The sequence below is a fragment of the Megachile rotundata genome, chromosome 4 (genome assembly GCF_050947335.1).
Source record: "Megachile rotundata isolate GNS110a chromosome 4, iyMegRotu1, whole genome shotgun sequence".
Classification (NCBI taxonomy): Eukaryota; Metazoa; Arthropoda; class Insecta; order Hymenoptera; family Megachilidae; genus Megachile; species Megachile rotundata.
In genome coordinates, this window is record NC_134986.1 from 5,359,230 (window position 1) to 5,384,073 (window position 24,844).

Sequence of the window (24,844 nt, forward strand, 5' to 3'; positions counted from 1 at the left end):
GATGTAGTAATTTTATGTTATTGTAAATTGAAATATTTAATTTTGGATTATTGTAATTTTGAAAATATTCAATTTTGGGACATTGTAAGCTCTCATTATTCTAATTTAAAATATTCACTTTGGGATTATTGTAATTTCACGTTACTCTAATTTGAAATATTCGATTATGGAATGTTGTAATTTAATCATGTTCTAGTTTAAAATACTTAATTTTGGGATGTTGTAATTTCACGTTATTCTAATTTGACACTTTTAATTTTGGGGTAGAATAATTTAGAATATTAAATTTTGGGATATTGTGGTTCCACTTTGTTCTAATTCGAAATATTCAATTTTAAGATGTAGTAATTTTATGTTATTGTAAATTGAAATATTTAATTTTGGATTATTGTAATTTTGAAAATATTCAATTTTGGGACATTGTAAGTTCTCATTATTCTAATTTAAGACATTGAATTTTGGATTACTGTAATTTCTCATTATTCTAATTTAAGACATTGAATTTTGGATTACTGTAATTTCACATTAATCTAATTTGAAATATTATAATCTCACATTATTCTAATTTGAAAAATTCAATGTTAAGATGTTGTAATTTCACGTTAATTAGTTTAGTCACGTTATTAACATTAAATACTTAATTTTGTATTTTTGTAATTTCACATTATCCTAATTTGAAACATTCAATTTTTATGTTATTCTATTGACGTTAAATATTTCCTGTCTCAAAAGAATATACCCATAGTTTATTGTTACATAGATTAATAAGTAAAATGAACAAATATGAAATTCGTATCACGTTGGTTATCTTAAAAATAAAAATGTTTAAAATGAACATCACCAACATCAGTGGAATTCGATATTTTTGTTGTCGTTTTTATTTTTGATATTAATATGCATGTATGTATACATTTTATTGGGATGCCCTGTATTTTAATATCGTTCAAATATTTTGTTTTGAAATATGGTATAAAACATTTTATTTTAAAATACTTTCTTTTGGAATATTGTATGCTTCTACCCTCAGCGATCATTTGTATTAATATTCAAACAATATGTATACTTAATTAATATTAATTAAATATGAATATTAATAATGTTGTTAGTATTTCTATTATTAATAAAACTAACAATATTTTTATCTATTTTTATCTATTCTGTCAATATTCTATCTGTACCTATTTTTATATAATAATTTTTATAATAATTTATCAAATAATGTGCCATAATTCAATTTTTCTTTATTTTTTCATTTCCAATTTTCTCAAATTTTTAAATTCTTCAAAATCTTTCAATTTTTCATTATTTTCCTATAATATGCAATTTTTAATATTTTTCTACATTATATAATTGTCAACAATTCTTCCATAAGAAGTACATTTCATCCTGTACAAGCACCTATTTATAAAAAAGTAAAGATACAATTTTCAACATTTCTCTCAAAAGAAGTATATTTATTTCAACATTCAACACAAGTACAAATTTATAAAAATATAAGAGATACACAAGTTTCAACATTTCTCCTAAAAGAAGTATATTTATTTCGACATCCAATACAAGTACCTATTTATAAAAAAATAATAGATCCACAATTTACATTTCTTTAAAAGTATATTTATTTACACCCAATATAAGCACCTATTTATAAAAAAGAAAAGGTACAAAATTTTCAAAATTTCTCCCATAAGACAAGTTTCAACATTTCTCTCAAGAGAAGTATATTTATTTCCACATTCAACACAAGTACAAATTTATAAAAATATACGAGATATACAAGTTTCAGCATTTCTCCTAAAAGAAGTATTTTTATTTCGACACCCAATATAAGCACACACTTATACAAAAATAAGATACCCAGTTTTCAACATTACATATACAAAATGATAACAACAAAAGAACTTAAGTCCTCGAGTTCAAAGCTCAAGTCCCCTACGTCACTCCGTTCAGATCCCCGATGCAAATCCTCCTGTTAAATCACGGTTGTCTTAAATCATCGGTGCTGTAACCTCTGTTTGTCAATGGAATTCGCGCGTATCGTGACAAGGAAGCGAATCATCGGTCAGATCGCAAGGATACAAACAACCAAACGGAGAAAGATGAGACTTTCTCCGTGACTATGTTGTTACCAGGATCGAAACCAGTTGCTCGATACGAGCAATTAGATCTGCCGGTCTAGTTGTGGCTTTCGCAATCCGACTATCCAAGTTGTTGCTCGACCTTTGGGATTATCCTGTCTGTGCAATGATGCGACCCCTGACTACGGAGGGGATTCCCTAGCCACGAAGATGCCGGGATGATCGTCGTGCAGATTGGATATTCCCGGTCTCCAGACTGCTTCGCGTTTAACTTGCTCCTCGAGATCTGCACTGTGATACTCGTTCGGTATCATAACTTCTGCGAACTTCGAGCCACGGCAAGCTGAATATCTTGTCTTTGATCGATGCTGGCTGACGATCGGCGAAATCGAACGGTGAATTATCGTCGATCGCGGACGGAATCCTAAGTAAATTCTTGATACTTCTGTTGCGAGATTCTGCTGTATCTTTATGCAAACGTCTTCCTTATTCGATGCATCTAACAATTTGGTGATAATCCTGTCTTGTAGAAAATTACGTAATTATTTCAAATATCGCATTCTTTCGAACAATTTTGATCGAAGGGTTTCAAATTGCTATCTATATTAAAATTGCCTCTATGCAATTTATTTCAGCTTGCGTCAGATCCATCATTAATTAAATAATTTAATCAAGTACCCGGAGATTAAGCATTCGCCGCGCGGGAAAAATCTTTGCCGCGATTATCAAATGTAGCTAATCGCAACACGCGAAGATTTATTCAACGGGTATCCTCTAACCGTCTTTAATTCCTCCTGGCGATATAGAGTTGTAAATTGTAAAGGTCTACTAGTTTGACGAGATGTATGAAACGAAGCTCGACGGATTTTACGAGATTCTCTACGAAGTCATTACGCTTCGATGAAAGTGGCGGGAAACAAAAATAGAGAGGAAAAAAGGGGAAGACATTTTCTCCTCTTCTGTTTGTCCACGCGTGTTTGAAATATTATGTCGTAACGTGGTGCTCGTCAACCGCGCTCTTGCGTAATCGAAGGTGTGTAGAAAACTATTGTAATGTTATGCAATAAAGCAAATAATGCGAAGATCTGAAAGCAAGACGCCTTTTGAATAAACACTTGCTACTTGCAGCGCCTTGAAACCGGATAATGTTCCGTCAATTTTAGTTTAATCTTCTCATACTAACCGGTACACGCTCATTTTAATCCTTCAAACATTACTTCATTTACACTTCACTGAAGTTTTGATGAATTAAAAATTTCACGTTGAAAATATTGATGAAACGTTTATGCAGGCGTTCTTGTGGTACTTTAAGCTTTGTATTGACGTAATGTGAATGCAATTTTCTTGTACTTTTATGTCATGAAATTTGTAATTTAAAAATTTTTTACAATTATTATTAATATAGTCGTATTGGAACTGGTAATTATTTATTCTTTGTTGAGAATACTTATGAAATTTTTATGTGGTTGTTTTTGTCAAGGTTTAAGCTTTAAATTGATGTGACATAAGTACCATTTTGTGATACTTTTATGTCATGAAAATTCGTTTGAACCTTTTGTATTCAAAAATGGAATATTTGATATTACACAAAATCATTGTCTTCTATAATTAACATTTATTTATTTTGTACGAAGAATATTAATGGTGGACACAAGTAGCTTTTTTTCTTGAAGTTTATACTTTAATTTGATGTAACATAAGCGCCATTTTGTGATACTTTTATGTCATGAATTTTATCTTAAACGTTTATGTTCAAAAATGAAATATTTGACATAACACGAAATCATTGTATTCAGTAATTAACAATTATTTATTTTTTGCAAAGTATATTAAGGGTGGACACAAGTAGCTATTTATCTTGAGGTTTATACTTTAAATCCATATAACATAAGCGCCATTTTGTGATACTTTTATGTCATGAATTTTATTTTAAACCTTTACATTCAAAAATGAAATATTTGATATAACACAAAATCATTGTCTTCTATAATTAACAATTATTTATTTTCTATGAAGAGTATCAACGGTGGACACAAGTAGCTATTTTTCTAGTAGTTTACACTTTAAATTGATGTTACATAAACGCCATTTTGTGATACTTCTATGTCATGAATTTTATCTTGAACTTTTTACATTCAAAAATGGAATATTTGATATAACACAAAATCATTGTCTTCTATAATTAACAATTATTTATTTTCTATGAAGAATATCAACGGTGGACACAAGTAGCTATTTTTCTAGTAGTTTACACTTTAAATTGATGTTACATAAACGCCATTTTGTGATACTTTTATGTCATGAATTTTATTTTAAACCTTTACATTCAAAAATGGAATATTTGATATAACACAAAATCATTGTCTTCTATAATTAACAATTATTTATTTTCTACGAAGAATATTAACGGTGGTCAGTAGCTATTTTTCTTGAAGTTTATACTTTAGTTTGATGTAGCATAAGCACCATTTTACGACATTTTTATCTCATGAAATTCAGTTAGACTGTTTACCATCCAAAATCGAATATTTGATATCGTACAAAAACATTGATTTCTGCAACTGACAACCATTCATTTTGCGCGACGAATATAAATGGTTGATTTATACAGACGTTCCACGCAGAATTTAAGCTTTAAATTGATACGCCATAAGTAAAATTTTACGACACTTTTATGTCATGAAATTGCGTTAGACGTTTCGAAATGCCTCATTTAGCAACGACTTAAGAATCTTTTCAAAAGTCATTAAAAAGGAAACGTTTCTTGCGGTCAGCTTTTGTGACTGTATACTTCAAAGACTATTAATAAGGGTCTAATGGTTGTTTATAGAAAGTCAAAAGGTACCGCAACACAGAGAAAAAATGAATAGTCATCCAATATTAATGCGTGAAAAACTTTTAATATGTCGATTGATAGCAATTATGATTATGATCCGTAGGATTTGCGTGTCGAGTTATTTTTGCGTACAGGAATAGAGACGAAGATGGTAACGAGCATACTGCAAATAAATCGTAAACCGGCAAAGAAATTATGGGTAAGAAGACGACCTTGACATATAAGCGTATACCACAGGCATTCTTAGAGACCGCCTACCCGCAGGCTAGAGAAGACGTAATATGCACGCCAAATTCAATTTTACTTTCATCCACGGCACTCGAAGATGAGACTCTATAAAAAAAAGTATCGTTGGGAAAGAGCACCAACGATTATTATTTACTCTCGCGTGCGAGCCTCTTGGAATTATAGTTGTAATCATCGTCGAAGGGACGCACGATTATTCGATGGTTAACGGTGCTTGAAATTCAGAAAAAAACTAGTTACATTTTGATGGATTTCATTATTATTGGATATTTATAGCTGCATGAAAATCTTTTTCGTTTTTCTTAGACTTTTTCTCAACAGCGTTTAATGAGACATCATTTATCATGACACGACTTTAATAATGGTTCGAGGATATTGCTTTTTAATAATAAAAATTTGATAATGCTGTTTTTTAACAACAGAATTTTGATAATGATGTTTTTAATAACATTAGTAATATTATTTTTGTAAAATAGAATTTTAATAATAAATTTTTATTAAAAATTTTAATAACAAAATTAATGTAACAAAAATGTGATAATGATAATTTCATAATGCTTGCATGATATTTTTTGTGACAAAATTTTAATAATGATAATATTTTGATAATATTATATTTTTTAATAACAGAGTTCTAATAAACTTTATAATATTTTAAATAATATTTTTACAAAGTTATTTTGTATAATAGAATTCCAATAATATTTCTAATAGTATTTTAATAATTAGAATTAAATTATTTTTTTATAAGGAAGCTTGATAATATTTAAAACATTTGTAACGATTTAATAAGAGAATTTTAATATTTGGGATTTAACTCAAAATTTTAAACTAAGAATTATAATGCAAATTAGGAATAACAACCCAATAGTGGTCACTAATAACCCACAAGGTTGATGTGACCTTAAACACGCAAGAAAAAAAAATTTCAAATATAAAAAAAATTAAAATTAAACATTCACCTCTGTAATTATTCAAAATCTCAATTTTTCTTGAACTTATATAAAATTTAATAAATAATTTGAAATAGATAAATAATAGCATAGTTTAAAGTATAATAAAATAAAAAAAATATCCTTATTTATAAATAAAATAAATCAAACAAGACAAGTTTCCTTGAAATAAAACAATATTTTTAAAACAATATAAAATGCTTTCATTTTTATACAAACAAAGAAATAAAATGGAAAATAAAGCTAATAGCAGAAAAATAAACATCACTCAATCAACTGTACGATTTTTCCTCTTTTTGTTGCAGTTAAAAGAATTAAAAATAAACTGTGCAATCATCAAAGTGTTAACAGCAAACACAGGAATTCTATATTTGATCAGCGAGTTTAAAAAAAAGCGAATTATTTTCTTTCAAATTTAGCAATAAAATTCATTTTATGGACGTAGTATGTATCTCCTTCTTTTTTACTGTAATTCTCTTATTTTTCGATATATCTTGTTTAATCGGCCATTTTATTCTTGTTCTCCCTCTGATTCACACATTCTCCAACACACACACACATTCTAATTCATCTTGCCTCCTTTACTCGTCTTCTTACCCACTCCTTGTTCGATTCTATCGGTCTGCATTCGTGGGGCTTTCATTCAAGCACGCATTCTTCAGGATGTAACCTTTCTGTAAATATAAAACCTCTATTGCAACAACCGTGTCGCGTATCGTACTTATAAGGCCGTTGGAAACGCATCACCTTGCCATCTGATATTTCAAATTTCCACGATGCTCTTCCTTTCGAAAACCCGACGGTAATTCTTGCATTTAATTCATTTTCGTTGTAAAATATTATTTCTGTAATATCTTAATTTCAGTTTTGGAAAATATTTTACTTTGGAATATTTTTTTGTGAAATATTTTGTGTTGCAATTTTTTAAAGTGGAATGTTCAAATTTGAAATATTTTAATTTGCTAATTTTCCATCTTTAATTATTTCAATTAGGAAAATCTTGTTTTGAAATATTTTAATTCGGTAAAATTAAATTTTAAAATATAATGGAGAAAAGTTTAAAAAATTCAAAGAAAATTTAACAAAATTATTCCAATTTTGAATATGTTGAGAAAATTTACATTTTCAAATATTGTAACTTAGTTTATTTTAATTTGGGAAAATTATATTGCAAAAATACTCTAATTTGGACTATTGTAGGTTCTTTTTTAGATAATGTAATTTTCATTGTTTTAATTTAAGAAAATTTTATTCAAAAATATTCTAATTTGTAATATTTCAATTTGCTAAATTTAAATTTGAGAAATTCTACTTGAAACTACTGTAATTTGTAATATTTCAGTTAGCAAAATTTAAATTTGAAAAATTCGACTTGAAACTACTGTAATTTGTAATATTTCAATTTGCTAAATTTAAATTTGAAAAATTCTACTTGAAACTACTGTAATTTGTAATATTTCAGTTAGCACAATTTAAATTTGAAAAATTCGACTTGAAACTACTGTAATTTGTAATATTTCAATTTGCAAAATTTAAATTTGAAAAATTCTACTTGAAACTACTGTAATATTTCAATTTGCAAGATTTAAAATTGGATAATTTCATTTTAAAATATTCTAATTTGCAATAATTCCATTTTAAGATATTCTAATTTGCAATAGTTCCATTTTGATATATGCTGGTTTACAAAAATTCCATTTCGAAACATTCTAATTAATAAAGAGTCCACTTCACAATATTCTAAACTAGATTATTTGAATCTGTAAATGTCCACGTTGAAATACTGTAATCCAAATAAATCTATTATGAGATCCCATCATCAAACATCCGAATCTGAAACATCCAAACTTGGCGCATTTACGTAATTCCATTTTGAATCCCGCTATACACAGTGTTATTTTCGAACATCCTTTATTGTCATGACCCAGGACAGGTTATATTTAGAATGTATTGCTGAGTCACGTTACAATCACAATAGAGCAATGAAATCATACACGACCTCTACAAGCTATCTCGTAATTACGATTTCGATACACCGCAACAAAAATAGATTTAAAATGTCTCAGTCTATAAAACTTCATAAAACTCCCGTAACGAAGATGTCACCCGCCACAAAATGGCTTCCGTCATTGCACGAGGAAGTTATAAAGGCAAGACATCCACGATGTACAAAGTAACAAAGAAAACGTTAAATTTGAGTGATTAAAGTGACGCAAGTTATATTTCAATACATCGTAACAAAAATAGATTCAAAATGTCCCAGTCTATAAAACTCCATAAAACTCCCGTAACGAAGATGTCACCCGTCACAAAATGGCTTCCGTCATTGCACGAGGAAATTGTAAAGGCAAGATATCAACGATGTTCAATGTGACAAAGAAAACGGTGAATTTGAGTGGTTAAAGTGACGCAAGTTATATTTGATCACTTTATACGTGTTAGCTGTTCCCTCTGAAGACAAGTAATGCTCGAACTATTGCATCAGTGAAGTATTATACGTTTACATGCATGTACGTATAACCTTTCGGTGTATCCTCGTCTCTTAAATTTGAACGTTGCATTTAGTAAATATTTGCGTAATTTCGTTGGTGCGTGTGGCACATAAAAAGATGTGACTAAAATGTTCGTCGGTGTAATATATGCCAGTAACTAATGGAAAATGATGCTGTTCAACGCCGGTTAAGAAATATTGAATTTATTATTACGTCGTGGACTTAATAAAAAGCGAATGATCACGGGAAGGCTGTTCGTTTAAAACGATGACTTTGACAGTGGAACAGCATTTGTCACGGTGAAATAACGGGAGACACCGGATATGTTTAATCACCAATTAAAAAAGAATCTGTGCTTCGTTAGGACGACTAAAATTCCCGAAGTTTGCATCGATGGTTCTGTTTATGTACCGATTTAATTGGAACTCTTTAGTGAAAACATTTCATATTTTTGTAAAAATTACAGCATTCGTTGAAAATTAAATTAATGTTACAGTCTCTTGGATAGCAAATATTTTTTATATTTCTTGGATGTTAAATATATTTTCTGAATATCAAGAATATTAATAAAGTAGTAATTAATATGTTAAAAAAGTAATTGTCTATTATAACACAAATTTTGTGCAAATATCAGAACAAATGTTTTGGAGTACAATTTATGTGATTAATTAACTATTATCAATACATTGTATATTAAAAGTTTAGTTACTAATTTAGATGCGATGAAAAAATTATTACAAATTACAAATGTATTTGATAATTCCTTCAATTGTACTTATTAATTTAATTATTATTTCATTGAAGTTATTAACTTAAATTAGTTCGAATTTAATGGTAAATATCAACTTAAATAAATTATAATTTAATTGTACATACCAACTCTAATAAATTATGATTAAACTTGAAAATTATATGCTTGAACAAGGTATAGGAATTTCACATCCCAACCTAACCTAATCTGACTGAAATTAATGAAAACTGAATTACATATCAACTGAACTTAATTGTAATTTAATGACAAATATCAATATAAATTAATTACAATTCAATTGTATATATCAACTTCAATAAATTATGATTAAACTTGCAAATTATGTGTATGAACAAGGTATAGGAATTTCACATCCCAACCTAACCTAATCTGACTGAAATTAATGAAAACTGAATTACATATCAACTGAACTTAATTGTAATTCAATGACAAATATCAATATAAATTAATTACAATTCAATTGTACATATCAACTTCAATAAATTATAATTAAACTTGCAAATTATGTGCTTGAACAAGATATAAGAATTTCACATTCCAACCTAACCTAATCTGACTGAAATTAACGAAAACTGAATTACATATCAACTGAACTTAATTGTAATTTAATGACAAATGTCAACATAAATTAATTACAATTTAATTGTACATATCAATTCTAATAAATTATGATTAAACTTGCAAATTATGTGTTTGAACAAGATATAGGAATTTCACATCCCAACCTAACCTAATCTGACTGAAATTAATGAAAACTGAATTACATATCAACTGAACTTAATTGTAATTTAATGACAAATATCAACATAAATTAATTACAATTTAATTGCACATATCAGCTCCAACCAATTATAATAAAACTTGCAATTCAATTTGCATTTCAAGGAGATAGAATAATTTCGCATCGAATTATTTTATGTAATATATTTGCAACACAGTGCAACGATCAAATTTATTGGATCGAACCGCTTGTTAGAAAGTTTCAATTAACTTCGTACGAAGGAACAAGACATAAAACCGTAGAAGAATATACAATGGCGGTTCGGTTTACCCCCATGAAGAATGCTCGATAAAACAGGACGCATTGAAAAGATGTTACCTAGTACTTTACTTTCACGAGTGATATTTATTAGCCGGGCTTTTTGTATGCATTGCTCATATTATGTAACCAGCTAATTAAATATCCAAACATATCGTCACAGACTTTCCCCTATATTTGACACACCGTTATCCGACATCTGGTGAACTCGGTGACTATTTGTTTTGCATGTTAACGGGCCAATTAGGGAATCGTGGCCATTCAATGATTTACGGTATTTATTATTTGCTTCTCTAGTCTTCGTGCGTGAAATTAAACCCAGTTGTGACAATGATTGCATGTCATTCTGCGTATTTTTAGAGGACTGTGTGATTTATTCATTTGAATATTGCGCTGTTAATGTTTGATGTATAATTATTATGATTTATACGTTTAGAATATCTGTACCTTATAGCAATTTAATGGTCTGTGTGTGGGTATTTTAGTATTAATATTTAGAGTAATATTGTTTGTCGGATTTCTATATTGAGATTTGAATATTACGAGAGAAACTTATATTTCAGTATCCTAAACTTTCAAGTTTCCAAAATTAAAAATTTTCGGGATTTCTAAGTTTCTGGATTTTCAGATTTTTGGATTTCTAGATTTCTGAATTTCTAAGTTTCTGGGTTTCTACATTTTTGGATTTCTAAATTTCTGGATTTCTAGATTTCTAAATTTCTAGATTTCTAGATTTCTAGATTTCTAGATTTCTGGATTTCTAGATTTCTGGATTTCTGGATTTCTAGATTTCTGGATTTCTAGATTTCTGGATTTCTAGATTTCTGGATTTCTAAGATTCTGGATTTCTGGATTTCTGGATTTCTGGATTTCTGGATTTCTGGATTTCTGGATTTCTGGATTTCTGGATTTCTGGATTTCTGGATTTCTGGATTTCTAAGATTCTGGATTTCTGGATTTCTGTATTTCTGGATTTCTGGATTTCTGGATTCATGGATTCATGGATTTATGGATTCCTGAATTCCTGAATCCCTGAATCCCTGAATCCCTGAATCCCTGAATCCCTGAGTTCCTGAGTTCCTGAATTCTTGAATACCTGAATTCCTAATTTCCCGAATTCCTGAATTCCTGAATTCCTGAATTCCTGAATTCCTGAATTCCTGAATTCCCGAATTCCCGAATTCCTGAATACCTGAATCCTTGAATTCTTGAATTCTTGAATTCTTGAATTCGCGAGTTCCCGAATTCCTGAATTCCTGAATTCCTGAATTTCTAAATTCCTAAATTCCTAAATTCCTAAATGTTTAACTTTCCTGAATTAACATAATAATGCCCCACATATTACAAATAATATCAAATAAATAAAAACAAACAAAATTACACAAATGAAGTATTTTTTAAATACAAAAGTCTCGAAGTAAATATACATTTATAAATATTTGCACGATTATGATCTCATACAAATCAATATGTGTACGAGATAACAAATGACCATCAAGAAATCTAAATTGATGTATAAATAAATCGGTACAAGTACCATCAAGCAAATAAACAATCAGAAATACTCAAACAAAAAAATTGATTCAATTTATTACCATGATCAATCACATTACATGTTACCAAACAACCAACACAAACCAAACGCATTTACAACCGGTAAATGAAAAATTCATACGTGACAGGTTAATGCGATTCAAAAGTGTATCTGCACAGAAGCTTAGGATGAAGAAGATTGTTCATAGATATCGATGACGTGCGTTAGTGAATCATGCAGAATCGCAACTGTCGCCTCAAACAGAGAACTTGACATTCTTAAGGAAAAGAGAATTTATTGCAGCCTGTCCTATTCCACGGATTTTCCATAAACGAAGAGGAGTATCTTCTTCTGGTGTATAACTCATCGTTGTTTGGGTGAACCGATCGAATGATTTATCGTTCGTGTTGTTCGAGTCCAGTAGGTTCTATAAGGAAAAATGAAAGGTCTTTTTTCTATTCTTAAGTGGCAATATGATTAATATACTGATTGCGACAGTAAAATTACTCACGTCCAGTTATGTCAAACGATAACGCACACATTTCATATCACGCGATCAGGGGTTCAAATTTGACGGATTAAAATTTCGCATTTTTCATATTCAAGGATGAAGACGTTTTCTGCTTTGTATTCGAGGATGAAGATCGTGTTTCGTATAGCGAGAGGAAAAATGATTTAACTTCACATTCAAGGAGGAAGGCGTTTTCTATTTCGTATTTGACGATGAAGATTACGTAACGGCTATATAGCGAGTGGAAAAATGATTTAACTTCACATTCACGGACGAAGACGTTTTATGCTTTGTATTCGAGGATGACGATTGTGTTTCGGTCATATAGCGAGTGGAAAAATTATTTAACTTCACATTCAAGGAGGAAGGCGTTTTCTATTTCATATTTGACGATGAAGATTACGTAACGGCTATATAGCGAGTGGAAAAATGATTTAACTTCACATTCAAGGACGAAGACGTTTTATGCTTTGTATTCGAGGATGACGATTGTGTTTCGGTCATATAGCGAGTGGAAAAATTATTTAACTTCACATTCAAGGACGAAGACGTTTTATGCTTTGTATTCGAGGATGACGATTATGTTTCGGTCATATAGCGAGAGGAAAAATGATTTAACTTCACATTCAAAGACGAAGACGTTTTCTACTTTGTATTCGAGGATGAAAATTATGTTTCGGTCATATAGCGAGAGGAAAAATGATTTAACTTTACATTCAAGGGCGAAGACGCTTTCTGTTCCATATTCGAAGATACAGATTACGTAACGGCTATATAGCGAGTAGAAAAATTATTTAACTTCATATTCATGTACAAAGACGTTTTTTGTTTCATAATCGAGGATGAAGATCGCGTATCGGTCATATAGTGAGTGGAAAAATCATTTAACTTCACATTCAAGGACGAAGACGCTTTCTGTTCCATATTCGAAGATACAGATTACGTAACGGCTATATAGCGAGTAGAAAAATTATTTAACTTCATATTCATGTACGAAGACGTTTTTTGTTTCATAATCGAGGATGAAGATCGCGTATCGGTCATATAGTGAGTGGAAAAATACATATTTAACAGGATTATAATTTTTCATCGTTGACGTGTTATGTCGAGTATAAATTGCAAATGGATATGATGGAATCGAATAGAAATTTCTTTAAGCGTGGAGAGAAATATTATAATTGATATGCAATCGATTAAGTGGTTAATGATAAACAATCCTTAACATTCCAATAGGATTTTATTGATTAAATAGATGCGTGGCCATAGTTAGCCCAAGGTAAAACGCTTCGAGTGTGTTTAACACTGATTAGATACACTGAAAAATGTTGCAACCGTTACTTTAAGTTGAAGGTAAAATATGGAAAGCGAAATTAAGAAATTTTAGACGAAGGGGAGGAATTACAGAAAACAGTAGGGGAAAAGGGAAAAAGAGAAAATAGAGAAAAAGGAGGAACAAGGGAAAATTAAATTAAGAGATGTACTTTAAATATTGTAATTAAGATACATTTATGTTGAAAGTAAAATAAGAGGCAAGAAAATTGGGAAATAATATTCGATTGGAAAGAATGAAATTAAGAAAAGTATTACATAGGAATAATAGAAGAAATCAGGATAAGATAATGGAAAATTAAGAGGAAAATATGGGAAATTAAAATTGAAAATATTGCACTTAAGGAATATTTATTTTCTGTTGCGAGTAAAAGTAAGGAATGTGAGATTTTGTAAGTAGAATGAGGAAATGGAAAATAAAGAAATGCAAAAGAAAATGGGGAAAAGTTAGGGAAAATGGAGAGAAAAACAAGGGAAATGTAAGAAAATTAAAGGGAAAGTAAGACTAATTAAAGAAAATGTGGAAAAATTTCAGGAAAATTAGAAGAAAATTTCAGGTAAATTAAAAGAAAATTTCAGGAAAATTAAGAGAAAATTTCAGGAAAATTAAGAGAAAATTTCAAGAAAATTAAAAGAAAATTTAAGGTAAATTAAAAAATTTTTTCAGGAAAATTAAAAAAAAATTTCAGGAAAATTTCAGGAAAATTAAAAAACTATTAAAGAAATCTCAAAATGAAGAACATGAAGCAAGTAACAAAAAATATAAGAGAACATGAACGTAGGACAAATAATAGAAACTTGAAAGAAGACAATTGAAAATAAGGAAAAATAAGAACAGCAAAGCAAAATATAAAAATAATATGAAATATAGAAGAGAAAAATATAAAGCAAGAGAAAATAAAAATGAAACTAAAAATAAGGAGAGCAAAGTGGAATGAAATAACACAGAAACAATACAGAAATAAAACAGAAGAAATCGCATAAGTGTGAGTCATGCAATAACGCCAAAACGAGAATAGCGAAATAACGAACGTATTCGGCAGTTACTATTGAAAACGCTGTTCAAATAATGTAAGAAGAGAACCTACACAGCTCGTTAAGTAACAACTTACACAATTGCTATCGTTTGATGTAAAATCCTATCGCAATTATTGTATCTTACACCCAGCACGATATTCTTATAAGGAGAATTAACTACAAAGTAAATTGACAGAATCTGTTAGTTATCGTGCAGCTAAACGTTTATAAACAGAAGTTTACTCTTGATAGATCGAGAAAACTCCTTGGGAAATTATTCAGAATATTCATGGAATTCGAGATTCTTCGATATTTATCGTTGTCCCAACATCTTCATAAGACTAACCGGATGCGAGGAAAATTTAAATGTTTGTTAATTAGTGGATTACCTCATCTCTTGACGAATAACGATAAATTCTGAGGAATCAATTGGTTGTAAACATTCGCAATGCGCAATTAAACGATCATGTTTTGATAGGACGAATGAAAACAATAGCACAAAATATTGAGCATAAATGTTATTGATGCGTGACGCTTGATATGGAAGTATTAATTTTCGATGGCGGGGGCTGTGTCGATTTTGATACAAATTTACGAAACTAATTGACGCTCAATTACGTGATGACGTTTGAATGTAATGAATAAAAATAATAAAATATTGATTGTCAAAATTATGAGGATGTAACGCTTGACTTAGGAGCATTTTCAGACTGCAATGGCTACGTCCATTTTAATTTTAGCCTAGTTTAAAATAATATAAAATAATAATCGTAAAAATTATGTACATGTGACACTTGATATAGAAATATTAATTCTGAGACAGCAATGGCTACGACAATTTTAAATCTAACCTAGATTAACCTAACCTAACTTAACATATCAATGCATAATTAGTTGGTAACGTTTCAATATAATGAATAAAAATAATATAAAATATTTATCGTCAAAATTATGTACATGTAACACTTGACGTAAAAATAATAATCCTTGGATAGCAATGGCAACGAATATTTCAATTTTAACCTAGTTTAACCTAACCTAACTTGACCTATCAATGCACAGTTAGTTGGAAACGTTTGAACACAATGAATAAAAATAGTATAAAATATTAATCATCAATATTATGGGTAAGTAACACCTGACATAAAGGTATTAATTCTCAGATGCCAATAAGAACGTGCATTTTAATTTTAACCTAGTTTAAAACAATATAAAATAATAATCGTCAAAATTATGTACATGTGACACTTGATATAGAAATATTAATCTTCAGACAGTAATGGCTACGTCAATTTTAAATCTAACCTAGATTAACCTAACTTAACTTAACATATGAATGCATAATTAGTTGAAAACGTTTATATATAATAAGTAAAAATAATATAAAATATTGATTGTCAAAATTATGTACATGTGACACTTGATATAAAAGTATTAATCCTCAGACAGCAATGGCGACGACAATTTCAAATCTAGCCTTCTTTAACCTAACCTAACTTAACCTATTAATGCACAGTTAGGTGGTAATATTTCTATAAAATAGTATAGGTTATCGATCATCAAAATTATGAATATATAACATTTAACGTAAAAGAATTAATAATTCAACAATAATTTCGGTAATAACTGTAACCTACAAATGCAATCTATCAAAGCATAATTACATGATATTTGTGTATGATCAATGCAATTAATAATATAAACTATCAATCATGAAAATTATAGAACTGTAATAATAAACGACAAATTATTAATCCTTAAACAACAATGACAAGATTAATATATGATCTTACGAAAAACGAATAAAAATTAATGATTTAAGTGTTACAGTTAAACTTTTCAAATTTAAACAAGTCCAAACTTGTACTTTGGAAAATAGTAATATTTTGCCAAAAGTTAAAAATTCTGAAATTTGTAAATCTTATTGTTATAGCCAAAAAATTTCCAAATTCTCAAAATCTCAAATTCTCATATTCCCAATTTCCTAAATCCCCAAATTCCCAAAAATCTCAGATTCCCATATTCCTAAATTCCCAAATTTCCATATTCCCAATTTCCCATATTCCCAATTTCCCATATTCCCAATTTCCCATATTCCCAATTTCCCATATTCCCAATTTCCCATATTCCCAATTTCCCAAATTCCCAATTTCCCAATTTCCCAAATTCCCATATTCCCAATTTCCCAATTTCTCAATTTCCCAATTTCCCAATTTCCCAATTTCCCAATTTCCCATATTCCCAATTTCCCAAATTCCCATATTCCCAATTTCCCAATTTCCCAATTTCCCAATTTCCCAAATTCCCAAATTCCCAAAATCTCAAATTCTCATATTCCCAATTTCCTAAATTCCCGAATGTCCAAATTCTCAAATCCCCAAATTCCCAAATTTCCAAATTTCCAAATTCCCAAATTCCCAAATTCCCGAATTCCCAAATTCCCAATTTCCCAAATTCCCAAATTCCCCAGTTCCCAAATTCCCAATTTCCCAAATTCACAAATGTCCAAATTCTCAAATTCCCAAATTCCCAAATTCCCAATTTCCCAAATCCCCAAATTCCCAAATCTCCAAATCCCCAAATCCCCAAATTCCCAAATCCCCAAATTCCCAAATTCCCAAATCTCCAAATCCCCAAATCCCCAAACTCCCTAAACCCCAAAGTTCCAAAGTCCCAAAATATCAATTCTACCATCCCAGAATCTACACATTCCTAAATCCCAACACTACTAAATTCCAAACTTCCAAATTCCCACTTCATCACTTCCAAAAATTCCTCCCCTAAAATTCCCACCCTAAAAATTCCAGAATTCCAATTTCCAATGTTTGCAACTCACAATAGAAACACATTCTTCACTCCTCCGTCCCAAATCACGAAACACGTAATCAAGATTCGGCTCCACAATTAACCTCATCACACCAACCCTCCGCTACCTTCGTCATCGTTCCCTAAATAACAACGGAACTGCGAGTTCGTTAAAGAAATTATGACAATTGAGTAAGAATCCTTTAACGGGGACCCGATGACATTTAACGTAATGTGACATGCTGATCCCCGAGAAGGTAGTCTCTCTCCGGGTGATGTACAACGTGTTGTTGTTGTCCCCATACGTTTCTCCGTACACGTACGCGCACACACGTGCCTCGGTAGCCGTTAAACGAGGATCCATGTAACCCCTCTTAAGGTCTCCGTGTCTCTGTGTCCTCTTTCGTCGTGTTGTATTCTCTTCGTCGCTCGTTGTGTCGTGTCCCATGTGCGTCCTCTTCAGGAACACACGACGGAGGCTGTTCGCGTTGCCTTCAGGGAGTATATATACGACGAGCGCTCCGAGGCTTGATAAACACTTGCCCATCAGCGATTACTGTTGCACCATGTACACGTCACTGGTAAGAACAATTAAAAAAAAGAACACGAAAGGAAGTAAACGAGGGTAAACAACGATCGATTTTCGGCTAGAACGGATCATCCGTCGAGTGTATACTTGCGATTTCTTGTGCGTGGATTCACGGCCGGGGATTAGTGTGATACGTTCATTGTGATTCTTCTTTCTTCTTTTCGGCTTTCACGGGGTTCGGAAATTTATTACGGCTCCGTTTGGAATCGGTGCAACCATCAGGTGAGTAGGGTGAATGCGGACAGATTTTGGAGCTGATTTTGGTTAGTTTCGTTTGGTTGATTTTACAGATTTGGACATTTTTTGACATTATCTGGTTAATTGCTGTAATATAAATTTGCTGAAATTTGTAGTATTTTTAGGGTTAGTATAGTTAGGGTAAAAGGGACACGAGTGGTATTATTATTTAATGTCCAACGTATTTTTATTCTGTACTAATAATTTTGATTTGGGAATTTTTTGACATTAACTGTTGATTGACTGCTGTAATATAAATTCGTTGAAACCTGTAGTATTTTTTGCAAGTAGAGCTAAAAGAACAAGAGTGGTGATTATATTATTTGCTTATTGTCCAACATACTTTTGTTCTATTATAATATTTTATATTCTTATAATTTTATATATTATTTTGAACGTCTTATACTTTCGAATATTATTTTATACTTTTGAAATTGATAACAAGTTTAGTTTAAGCCCTCTTTGGGTTATGACATTACTACTACAAAAGATTCAAGTGTTTTGCTATATTGCATGTTAATAAGTTTCGATCATACTGTTATTTGAGCAGGAAAAATGATATTTAAATAAATTGAGTCTTATTTCTTTGAAAATTAAACACAGGTAGTCCCACAATTGTTCTTTCTATTAAGATAGGTAAAAAAATAAGAAATTCTGAGTTTATAATTAATAACACTTTATTTGTGAATAGTTTAAAAATTTTCTTTATGAAAATATCTAATAGATAACAAATAAATTTTGCATTTGAATAATCTAAATTTTCCATACGTTATATAATCTGAATGATATAAAAATGTTAATCACCAATAACTCTATTAAATTCAAAGATCATTTAAAAAAATATTATTTAAATTAAAATAAATAATATTAATATAGGTTGAATTAAACGATAAATATTAATATTATTCGAATGTTGTTATTTGCTCAGTAAATATATTAATAAAATTGTAGTATCTTGAAAACTTTAAAAATAACAATAAGGACTGTGTTAAAAATTACTGTATTATCATTGTTTATCATTCTTATCTTGAATTTATCATCCATATCTTGAAAACTTTATAAAATAATAATAAGGACTGTGTTAAAAATTACAGTATTATCAATATTTATCATTCTAATATCTAATTGATCAAATCAAAATTATCAAATATAGTAAAAATCATTGCTTATAGTTAATTTTTGATTTTCATTTAATAAGTCACAAATGACACAAAATTGTTTTAACCAAAAATGAAATTCAGCTATTCGAAGAATTATTACTATGTTATTGCATTGCTATACTACTTTTTAATTATTACTACATTATTACATTGCTATACTACTGCATTAAAAATTACCGATACTGTTAATAGTTTTCTATTCTCATTGAACTATATTTGAACGCTGATATACAGAAAAAAGATTCAACTTATTGAAAAATTTGTTGTATTACTATTCTAAATCATTACTATTTCAATGACGACTGTACTAAATTATTACTATTTCAATAGCTATTATTACTATACTAAACTTCCACTACTTCAATTATTACCATTGTTAACATTCACCACTACAGTACATTCAAAATTATCAATACTTTCAATTACTTTTCAATTTCCATTTTCCCAAACACAAAATCGTTTTTAACCAAAAACGAACCTTAATTACGAAAGTACCACATTATGCTATTACATTCAAAAAGTATCAAATCAGTCACAAAATTATAGACTTCCACTTATTATACAAAATATGATATCGCAATATTTTGTCTGATCAAATACGAGTAACTGTCACTCCACCATTCGTGTCTGACCCAAAACGGTAACACTACTGCGACCTCGTAACCGCTGCTCCTTTTCAAACTACACCATAGTGGAATCACAAAATCGATTTCAGTAGCAATTAATCCGACACTGCATTTAAATCTTATCCCACAGTCACGTAATTACTCGAGGTAATTTACAAACGTTTAAACGCAACAACGTAAATATCGAACGAGGAAGTAAACACAGGCGAGAACGAGTCAACGACGGTACATTCATCTTGATGTTTTTACCAGGAAATTGTACGGTGTGTTTGGTTTACTGCTCAGACATAACGAGACATAAAGATTTAAGCAAACAAGTGAAACCACTTGCATCGGATATTCGTGATCGATTAAACGTTTATGTAACATTCAGTCGTTTCTTCTGTTTAGAAGTAAACCGCGAATTACTTTAAAATGTATCGAACATTTATGGGGGAATTTAATTAAATTTAAGCAAAAAATGTCGTTTCAAAACAATAGAAACCGCATTCACCCTGCTGGAAAGTGTGGCGAAGGAACTGTTTATGGTTTAGTGGACGCCATTTTGTGTTTTTGAAGAAAGAATGACTTTTTAGGATACTTCATTTTGTGTTCTTAAAAAAAGAAATCATGTATTCAGAACTCATTAAAACATTGTACATATAACCACAATTAAGCATTATATAGCTGAAGTCTTTGACCGTTATATGGCACAAAATCTTGAGCTATTATACAATATTATGTATGACTATAATATTGACACAATATTATGTGAACATGTTATTGATACAATATTATATGCCAATATTATTAATACAATATTATGTGATTATAATTTTAATTTATTACATAACTACAATACTAACCTCTTATATGGCCACAAGACTGAACTATTTGTAACCATGATATTGACTCATTATATGACTACAATATTAAACTATTTACAACCATAATATTGAATCATTATATGGTCACAATACTGAACTATCATACAATCATAATACTAAACTGTTACACCACTATAGTACTGACCCATTGCTTGACTATAATACCAACTCGTTATATAATGCAAAATTCTAAACCATTATATGACTGCAACATTAACAATACTACAAAATCTTTTAAAATTATATGATCACAAGACTAATACATTATATGACCCAAAATCTGAACTATTATTACAATAGTGACTCAGTATACGACCACACTATTGAACTATTATATAACCACCATACTGATCCACTATATGACCACAATACTGAACTATTGTTTGACTGCAATAGTGACCCAGGGTATGACTACACTATTGACCTATTATATAACCACTATACTGATCCACTATATGACCACAATACTGAACTATTGTTTGACTGCTATAGTGACCCAGTGTATGACTACACTATTGACCTATTATACAACCACCATACTGATCCATTATATGACCACAATACTGAACTTTTGTTTGACTGCTATAGTGACACAGTGTATGACTACACTATTGACCTATTATATAACCACCATACTGATCCGCTATATGACCACAATACTGAACTATTGTTTGACTGCTATAGTGACCCAGGGTATGACTACACTATTGACCTATTATATAACCACCATACTGATCCACTATATGACCACAATACTGAACTATTGTTTGACTGCAATAGTAACACAGTGTATGACTACACTATTGACCTATTATATAACCACCATACTGATCCACTATATAACCACAATACTGAACTATTGTTTGACTGCTATAGTGATACAGTGTATGACTACACTATTGACCTATTGTATAACCACCATACTGATCCACTATATGACCACAATACTGAACTATTGTTTGACTGCTGTAGTGACCCAGTGTATGACCACATTAGTGACCTATTACATAACCACCATACTGATCTACTATATGACTATAGCACTGAACCATTACTTAACTGCAATAGTTATCCAGTGTACGACCACACTACTGAACTATAATAACCACCATACTGATCTACTATATGACTATAACACTGAACCATTACTTGACTGCAATAGTGATCTAGTGTACGACCACACTACTGAACTATTATAACCACCATACTGATGTACTATATGACTATAACACTGAACCATTAATTGACTGCAATAGTGATCCAATGTGCGACCACACTACTGAACTATTATAACCACCATACTGATGTACTATATGACTATAACACTGAACCATTAATTGACTGCAATAGTGATCCAATGTGCGACCACACTACTGAACTATTATAACCACCATACTGATCTACTATATGACTATAGCACTGAACCATTACTTAACTGCAATAGTTATCCAGTGTACGACCACACTACTGACCTACTATTACTGATCCATTATATGACAATACAGTACCATTGACTGCATCTTGATTGCAATAATAACCCACGTTTGACCACACTACTAAACTATTATATAACTACCATACTGATCCATTATATGCCCACAATACTATACCATTACAAAACAGCCTGTTGTATAACCACAATATTGAACTATTGCACAACTGTCTAATGCACATATTGTCCATTGTCCACAATGCTAAACCATTAACAGTGTTAAACTACTATATAACCACTGACCCATTATGACTACAATATTAAATGTCCCAATATCCACCACTAAATGTCTCAAAATCTTGAGCCATTATCCCATTCGAGTCCACTATCCCATTCGAGTCCAATAATCCATTGCATTTAATCCACAGGTAGCCGTGATCGCATTAGCGAGCTGCGTATCAGCAGCGCCCGCAGACGACGTGATCCCAATCGTCAGTCAAAGCCAAGAAGGACCCAACCCAGACGGTTCGTACAAATGGAGCTACGAATCAGGAAACGGGATCAAGGCCCAGGAAGAGGGACACTTGGAGAACGCTGGCTCGGAGAACGAAGCCATGAACGCCCAGGGTGCGTTCAGTTATCCCAGCGACGATGGTCAACAGATCTCGTTGACGTACGTGGCGAACGCTGACGGTTTCCAACCCCAGGGTGCTCATTTACCGACCACACCCGAGATCCCGCCTCTCATCCAGAAAGCGTTGGAGTGGATAGCGGCGCATCCTAGTAAAGACGACCAAAATCAGGTCTAAAGGTTAGGACGTCCGTCGTCAGTGATCTCAGCGAGCCTCTTTGAAACCTTGTTCTATCAAGATGTGTCGTCGTCTCTCCCTTCTACAACTTCAACGATACGTGTAACTGCTCTGGTTCAATCTGTTGTAAATATTTATTGCATACTTCCATGGATAGTGCGGTGTCGGGCACGCTGGTATTCCCTGGGGAAAAATACTCCTTCTCGCTGATACTCTAGGTTTGACAGGTTATGATGGATTTGGGTGAAAATTTTGATGGGACTTGTCGTTAATGTCTATTAGCTAATTTGCAAATTGAAGTGATCACATTGTAGTTTGAGGATTTAGGTTAACTTGGTGCCCTATTATTAATAACATTAATTTCAATACTCAAATCCAATATTAAAATTGCTTGATTTTTTTTGGAATTACTAGTTAATTACGAATTATAATTATGTAGATTTAGTTCCGTGAGACAGTTGTTACTGGGTTTCAAGAACATAGTAATTTATAATAATGGCTGATAACAGTTATGAAACTTGCAATGAATTAGTACAAGGTCTCTCATTTAATCGAGACATTTTGGTAATCTAATTTAGAGATAGTAACTTTCTCCGACATCCAAGTATTTTTGAATTCGTAGAATTGAGACAATCTTTTACACTGCCTTTCTCATTGGGAATTTATTAACATTTGTCTCATGCAATCTAAACTAAATCAAACACAAATGTAATTATCTGGGAATATTTGAAAATTGAAAAAAGAGGCCCTTCTCAGATTGTTTTTTCCCTAGGGACAATTACTAGTGATATTGAATACTTAACTTAACACAGACCTGCAGGTGTAATGCCTAGTAACTTCTGAGTCTTCAGACAAAACCATCTCCCATATTACATTTTCCCTAGGGAAGATTATATTATCAAATACTCATTACTTGTAACCTAATCTAGATCTAAGCTAGGTATACCTAGTAATTTTTTAGTACTGAGGCGAATTGAGTCTTCCATCTCTCATATCACATTTACCTAGGGAATTTTATGAATATTAACTGAATTCAATACTCAATAATTTAGCCCAGACCTAATCCAGACATAGTATCCAATTACTGTCGAGTATTGAGACAAGTTGTAAGACCTTTTGATACATCGCATTTTTCCCTAGGGAAGACTAGCGTGCTCGGCAGTGTACACTACCGGCCAAAAGCGTGAAACTATACGTTGTATTTTGAAAAATATTACTAGAATATCGGAAGTGATTTTTTATGAATTTTCCATATGTTATCTTGGAATTTTTTTTATACGAGCAGATGAATCTGCTAAATCGGTATTCATAAAAATCACCCTTTAATATTTGTATTATAAAATATAACTTTGAACATAGTGATTGCATACTTCTGATTGGTGGTGTGTATTTGTATATGTATACGTTTGTATCGATATATCGTATTATATATATATAAATATATAAATATTTTATACTGTGTAAGTAATCGTTACCGTGTATATGTTACGGTGAATAAATGTTGCAATCCAGGAGA

The 24,844-nt window shown here is 30.9% G+C and overlaps 1 protein-coding gene across 1 annotated transcript; it reads left to right on the top strand.

The window, feature by feature from the left end:
- Window positions 1–18,033: 18,033 nt before the first annotated feature.
- CPR22 (cuticular protein 22) lies at window positions 18,034–24,844 on the top strand. The gene is made up of 2 exons (XM_003701778.3): window positions 18,034–18,190; window positions 22,948–24,844. Exons 1-2 carry the CDS (start codon window positions 18,056–18,058, stop codon window positions 23,326–23,328), a joined length of 516 nt encoding a protein of 171 aa, XP_003701826.3. The 5' UTR covers window positions 18,034–18,055; the 3' UTR covers window positions 23,329–24,844.

What these genes read in the sequence shown, in the direction of transcription:
- CPR22 (XM_003701778.3), top strand. Translation starts at nt 18,056, where the DNA reads ATGTGCGTCCTCTTCAGGAACACACGACGGAGGCTGTTCGCGTTGCCT. An exon ending in GCACCATGTACACGTCACTG is followed by an intron (nt 18,191 to 22,947) that starts GTAAGAACAATT and finishes TTTAATCCACAG; the next exon opens with GTAGCCGTGATCGCATTAGC.